The 7,798-nt window shown below is 40.3% G+C and overlaps 1 protein-coding gene across 1 annotated transcript; it reads left to right on the top strand.

The window, feature by feature from the left end:
* Positions 1 to 201: 201 nt before the first annotated feature.
* Positions 202 to 1,164, top strand: LOC127694317 (olfactory receptor 2T29-like). Its single transcript, XM_052195866.1, has one exon. The coding sequence runs from the start codon at positions 202 to 204 to the stop codon at positions 1,162 to 1,164; it is 963 nt and encodes a 320-aa protein (XP_052051826.1).
* Positions 1,165 to 7,798: the final 6,634 nt, after the last annotated feature.

Genomic DNA, 7,798 nt, shown 5'->3' on the forward strand with positions numbered 1-7,798 from the left:
AATTTATGATTCGCCAGTGCCTGTGACCAAGATGTGAATTCTAACCTTAAAAGAAAAAAAAAGATTGAATTTTGTGTAATTTGCAATCCTTAGATTTTCAGACCCAGAGAACTTAGCACAGGCAGGTTGTGGCACAAATCACTGAGAACTTATTCCTATGACACTAACTCCAAAAGCTTCTTGGTTGCCTAGGAGACACCCATGGACCTCAGCACCTGGATGAACAACTACACTGGACAGTCAGATTTCACTCTGCTGGGATTCTTCAGTGAATCCAAACACCCTGCCCTGCTGGCTGTGGTCATATTTGTGATTTTCCTGATGGCCTTGTCTGGGAACGCCCTCCTGATCCTGCTGATAGTCTCTGACGCCCACCTCCACACACCCATGTACTTCTTTATCAGCCAGCTGTCCCTCATGGACATGATGTACATTTCTGTCACTGTGCCCAAGATGCTCATGGACCAGGTCCTGGGGAGCCACAAGATCTCGGCTGCAGCCTGTGGGATGCAGATGTTCCTGTACCTGACACTAGCAGGGACAGAATTTTTCCTTCTGGCTTCAATGTCTTATGACCGCTATGTGGCCATCTGCCTTCCCCTCAGGTATCCAGTCCTCATGAACCACAGGGTGTGTCTCCTCCTGTTGTCTGTCTGTTGGCTCCTGGGATCCTTGGATGGTTTCATACTTACTCCAATCACCATGAACTTCCCTTTCTGTGGATCCAGAGAAATCCACCACTTCTTCTGTGAGGTCCCTGCCGTGACCAAGCTCTCCTGCTCTGACACCTGGCTCTATGAGACCCTCATGTATGTGTGCTGTGTGCTCATGCTTCTCATCCCTGTGACAGTCATCTCAGGCTCCTATTCATCCATCCTCCTCACTGTCCTCAGGATGAACTCAGCAGAGGGCAGGAAGAAGGCCCTGGCCACCTGCTCCTCCCACATGACTGTGGTCCTCCTCTTCTATGGAGCTGCTGTCTATACCTACATGCTCCCTGCCTCCCTCCACACCCCTGAGAAGGACATGGTGGTGTCTGTGTTTTACACCATACTCACCCCTCTGTTGAACCCACTGATCTATAGTCTTAGGAATAAGAATGTCACAGAGGCTATGAAGAAACTATTGAATGTGAAACCCTTCTTTCAAGAATCTTTAAAGTAAGTGATTTATAAAGAATAGTTTCTTTTCCTTGTCTCTACACATCTGTTGTTCCAGGTGTCACGCTGATGTTATTTTCAGGCTGTTCACATGACATGCCTGATAAACGATGCCTTCTGTCTGTCATCAGGGACCTCTATTTTGTAGCAAGTGGACTTCCTGTATCTTGTTTACCAGGACATTTCTTCAGAAACAGATGCTGACTCAGTAAAATGGGATTACTATGTGTATGGATAGGATTACATGGTTGTCACTATTTCTTTTTTATGTGTATCATATGAAATGATCTTCCTGGGAAGTGCCCCATTTGTGCATACTGAGCAATAATGGAATATTTGATATTATTTGCCTGTATTCTTGGAAGAAGTTGACGTAAGTGTTTATCTTGGAGATTGCTCCATGGTTTTTCCTATGTTCTTTTTTGGGGTGTGTGTAGCATAACAGTATCAGCCTCTTGTGAGGCGTTGAAATGTGTTTCTCTTCCTTAATATTCTGGAACGGTGGGAGAATTGTTATAACTCATGTAATACTTACTAGAATTCAGCAATTTAACCATTTTCCTGGGCTTTAAAAGAAAGTTTTTTATCTTGAAGAATATGTGTGTTTTTGAGTGTGTATATGTGTATTTGTGTGAATGTTTGTGTTTATATGTCTGTGAGTTATTTTGTGTATCTGTGTGTGTCTGTTTTGTGTCTCATATGTCTGCACGGGTGAGGTTTTGTGTTTGTATGTGCATGTGCATTGGTGTGTACATGTGGGTGTCTGCTTGCATATATTTGTATGAGAGTTTGTGGTGTGACTCTGTGTGTATGTATGTATGTATGTATGTATTTATGTATGTGAGTGTATATGAGTATTTGCTATATGTCTCTCTGCGTATGTTTTTGTGTATGTGACATATGCCTCTGCCTGAGTGAATGTGAATTTATGTGAGTGACTATGTGGAGTGTGAGTATATGTATATTTGTGTGTATGTGTGTGAATGTGTGTGAATGTGTGTGTGTGTGTTCACATGAGTGTGTGAGTGCAGTGTCATAGAGGGTATCAGATCCTCTGGAGCTGTCCAACAGGAGTGCTGGTAACTGAACTATGTCATCATTGATGAAATGGATTTCACTTTGGCATCATATTGGGCCTTATCTTTTACGCATAAATGGCTCTGTGTGTTCCAGTGATAATACAGTCCACAGTCAGCCATGGTCGCCATGTGAGCAAGAGCATGCATGTGCACTGGCTTCGGTTTCCTGACTGTGTAGCACATCCCTCCTGTTCTCTCTTCTCACTGCCTAGGATTAGATCTGCTTCTTTCAATAACCTCTGATTAAATCCACTCCTCAATGCTGCCTGTCTTTTATCTGGTTTTCCCACTCCTGACGGCCTCACCAACCTCAACTCCTCCAGGGCAGAGCAGCAGAACAGGGAGTGACCCACCATGCCTGAACACCCAAGAACAGAGCCAATCTACTTTGCTCCCTGTGCATAGAGCACAATTTACAGCTACAGCATCCTGCTATGCCATCCTAAGTGTGTTCTTCCACCAAGGACACTTCCTGATCGACTTCTTCACTAACCACCCAGTGTCCTCAGCACTTGAGTTCTTTCCTTGTCTTTTATTTTTTTAATTTATTTTTTTTAATTTATTGAATATCATCTTCATTACATTGCCAATGGTAAAACCTTTCCCGATTTTTCCCCTCCCCAAAGACCCCCAACCCCTCCTCCCACCCCTGCCTCCACGTATATGCCCCTCCACCCAACATTCTCCCACCTCACCCCCCCCTCGATTTCCCTTTGTTGGGGTATCTATTGAGCCTTCACCTGACCAAGGACCACTGATGCACAACAAGGCATCCCTCTGCCACATTTTTGGTTGGAACCTTGTGTACCCTTTGGTTGGTGGTTTAGTCCCTGGGAGTCCTGGGGCGTCTGGGTGGTTGAAATCATTGTTCTTCCCATGGGGCTATAAACCACTTCAGCTCCTCCGGACCACCCTCCAGCTCCTCCATTGGGGACCCCATGCTCAGTCCAATGGTTGGTTGCTAGCATCTGCCTCTGTATTTGTAAGGCTCTGGCAGGGCCCCTCTGGAGACAACCATGGCATGCTCCTTTTGGTATACACTTCTTGTGGTCCATAGTAGTGTCTGGATTTGGTGACTGTTTATAAGATGAATCCCCAGGTAGGGCAGTCTCTGGGTGGCCTTTACTTCAGTCTCTGCTCCTCACTTTGTCTCCCTCATTGCTCCTGTGAGTATTTTGTTCCCTTTCTCAGAAATCCTTCTGTTTGCAGGCACCCGTTTTTGGGATTTCTGTCCTCTGCTGGCCATACATGGAATCACAGCTGTGTGATGCCTGTGCTGACCCAGTGGCAGGGCCTTTTTGCCTGGATTGTCAGATAACTCCCTTTAGTATTTCACACTTTATTGCACATTGCAGTATAAATAGGCAACACATAGCTACAAAGTTATTATATGTAACAATAAGAAGATGATGCTAATTCTAATAATAAAGTCACATATTTCTATTGTCATTAGAGCAAAAGCAAGATTCAGATCTAAAATCACTTCTCATGAAAATGATAGAGGACTTTAAGAAGGACATGAATAACTCCATTAAAGAATTGCAGGAGAACACAGGTAAACAGATAGAAGACTTTAAAGAGGAAACACAAAAATCCCTTAAAGATTACAGGAAAACACAATCAAACAAGCAAAGGAAATGAATAAAACCATACAAGACCCAAAAATGGAACTAGAAACAATAAAGAACCCAAACCACAAAGGGAGACAACCTTGGAAATAGAAAACCTAGAAAAGAGATCAGTACTCATAGATGAAAGCATCACCAACAGAATACAAGTGGTAGAAGAGAGAATCTCAGGTACTGAAAGATAGCATAGAAAACATTGACACAACATTCAAAGAAAATGCAAAAAAAAAAAAAAAAAAAAATCTCCTAACTGAAAACATCCAGGAACTCCAGGACACAATGAAAAGCCCCATCCTTAGGATAATAGGTATAGAAGAAAGTGAAGATACCCAACTTAAAGAGCCTGGAAATATCTTCAACAAAATTTAGAAGAAGATTTCCCTAACCTAAAGAAAGAGATGCCTGTGAACATATAAGCCTTCAGAACTCCAAATAGACTACACCAGAAAAAAACTTTCTTCCTTCACATAATAATCAAAACACCAAATGCAGTAAACAAAGAAAGAATATTAATAGCAGTAAGGGGAAAATGTCAAGTAACATATTAAGGCAGACCTTTCAGAATTATACCAGACTTCTCAATGGAGACTATAAAAGCTAGAATCCTGCGCAGATGTCATGCAGACCCTAAGAGAACACAAATGCCAGCCCAGGTTATTATACCCAGCAAAAATTTCAATTACCAGTGTTGGAGAAAACAAGATAGTCCATAACAAAACCAAAATTACACAATATCATTCCACAAATCCAGCCCTACAAAGGATAATAGATGGAAAACACCAACACAAGGAGGGAAAGTACGCACTAGAAAAATCAAGAAAGTAATCTTTCAACAAACCCATACAAACAAACACCTCTAAGAACAAAAATAACAAGAAGTAACAATCATTTTTCCTTAATATCTCTTAATATGAAAATTACTTGTCAGTGCGCCATACCCATGTGGTGCAGGGAGACAGCTTAACCTCCCAGGAGTGCTGCGAGACCAGCCTGCAGAGGTAGAACCACCCCTGCCACTAAGAGGAAACAACCAGAAACCACAAGAGACTAGGAGCTGCTTGGGGAATGAGTTTCTGATTTCTGCCTGTACACAGAGTTGATCAGGGCCACAGAGCTACATAACCAAATGCAACCACAAGAGAGAAGGTCTCGCAGGAGTACCTATATATTGGTGTACATAGAGAGAACTGGTCTCCCAGGAGCACAGATACAGAGACTTGCAGGACAGATAAGCCACAGTCAGAGACAGCAACACCAACTAACACCAGAGATAACAAAAGGCAAATGCAAGAACATTACCAACAGAAACCAAGGCAACACGACACCATCTGAACCAAATTCTACCACAACAGCAAGTCCTAGATACCCCAACAAACCAGAAAAGCAAGATCTGGATTTAAAAATCACATTTTATGATGCTGATAGAGGATTTCAAGAAGAAAATAAATAACTCCCTTAAAGAAGTACAGGAGAACATGAATCAACAGGCAGAAGCCCTTAAAAAGGAAACATAAAAATCACTTAAAGAAATACAGGAAAACACAAACAATCAAGTGAAGGAACTGAACAAAACCACCAGGATCTAAAAGTTGAAATAGAAACAACTAACAAATCACAAAGGGAGATGACTCTGGAGACTGAAAACCTTGGGAAGAAATCAGAAGTCATAGATGCAGACATCAACAACAGAATACAAGAGATAAAAGAAAGAATCTTAGGTCCTGAAGATACCATAGAGAGCATTGACTCAACAGTAAAAGAAAATGCAAAATGCAAAAAGTTTGTAACCCAAAACATCCAGGAAATCAAGGACACAATGAGGAGACCAAACCTAAGAATTATAGGTATAGGCTTAAAGGGCCAGTAAATATCTTCACCAAATTATAGAAGAAAACTTACCTAAACTAAAGAGAGAGGCACATGAACATACAAGAAGCCTACAGAACTCCAAACAGACTGGATCAGAACAGAAATATCTCCTGTCACATAATAATCAAAACTAAACAAAGAAAGAATATCAAGAGCAGTAAGAGAAAAAGGATAAGTAACATATAAAGGAAGTCCTATCAGAATTACACCAGACTTCGCACCAGAGACCATGAAAGCAAGAAGATCTTGGGCAGATCTCATACAAACTCTAAGAGAACACAAATGCCAGCCAAGACTACTATTCCCAGCAAAACTTTCAATTACCATAGATGGAGAAACCAAGATATTCCATGATAAAACCAAATTTACACAGTATCTTTCTACAAATCCAGCCCTTCAAAGGATAATAGATGGAAACCGCCAACACAAAGAAGGAACCTACACCCTAGAAAAAGCAAGATAGTAATCTTCTTTTAACAAACCCAAAAGAAGATAACCACTCAAACATAAAAATTACATCATAAATAACAGGAAGCAACAATCACTATTCCTTAATATCTCTTAACATCAATGGACTCAATTCCCCAGTAAAAAGACACAGACTAATAGACTGGATACTTAAACAAGACTCAGCATTTTGCTGCATTCAGGAAACAGCACCTCAGTGTCAAAGACAAAACACCACTTCATGGTAAAAGGCTGGAAAACAATTTTCCAAGCAAATGGTCACAGGAAACAAGCTGGAGTAGCCATTCTAATAGTGGATAAAAATTGACTTTCAACCAAAAGTCATCAAAAAAAGACATGGAAGGACACTTTATGCTCATCAAAAGAAAAAAATCTACCAAGAAGAACTCTGAATTCTCAACATCTATGCTCCAAATTCAAGTACAGCCTCATTTGTAAAAGAAACTTTACTAAAGCTCAAAGCACACATTATACCTCACACAATAATTGTGGGTGACTTCAATACCCCACTCTTTTCGATGAACCGATCAAAGAAACACAAGCTAAACAGACACAATGAAACTAATTAATGTTTTGGACTAAGTGGATTTAATATATATATATATATATGTGTGTGTGTGTGTGTGTGTGTGTGTGTGTAACATTTCATCCTAATTCAAAAGAATATTCTTTCTTCTCAGCACCTCATAAAACCTTCCCCCAAATCGACTATATAATTGGTCACAAAACAGACCCCAACAGATATAATAAGATCAAAGTAATCCCATGCTTCCTATCAGATCACTATTGAGTATGGATGGTCTTGAATAGCAACAACAACAAAAAACAAAAACAAAACAAAACAGAAAGCCCACATACACATGGAAGCTGAACAATGCACTACTCAATGATAACTTGGTCAAGAAAGAAATAAGGAAAGAAATCAAAGACTTTTTAGAATTTAATGAAAATGAAGGCACAACATACTCAAATTTATGGGACACAATGAAAGCAGTGGTAAGAGGAAAACTCATACCCCTGAGTGCCTCCAAAAAGAACATACACTAGCAGCTTAACAGCACACCTGAAAGCTCTAGAATAGAAAGAAACTAATACACCCTAGAGGAGTAGAAGGCAGGAAATCATCAAACTCAGGGCCGAAATCAACCAAGTGGAAACAAAAAGAACAACACAAAGAATCAACAAAACTGTGAGCTGATTCTTTGAGAAAATCAACAAAATAGATAAACCCTTAGCCAGCCTAATCAAAGGGCACAAAGACAGGATCCAAATTTAAAAAATCAGAAATGAAAAGGGAGATATAACAATAGAAACTGTGGAAATTCAAAAAATCATCAGATCCTACTACAAAAGTCTATACTCAACACAACTGGAAAACATGGATGAAATGCACAATTTCCTAGACAGATACCAAATACCAAAGCTAAATCAGGATCAAATAGACCATCTAAACAGTCCCATAACCCCTAAAGAAATAGAAGTGGTCATTGAAAATCTCCCAACCAAAAAAAGCACAGGACCAGATGGTTTTAGTGCAAAATTCTATCAGATCTTCAAAGAAGACATAACACCAATACTCTTCAAACTATTCCAC

This window comes from Apodemus sylvaticus, chromosome 10, assembly GCF_947179515.1.
Source record: "Apodemus sylvaticus chromosome 10, mApoSyl1.1, whole genome shotgun sequence".
Classification (NCBI taxonomy): Eukaryota; Metazoa; Chordata; class Mammalia; order Rodentia; family Muridae; genus Apodemus; species Apodemus sylvaticus.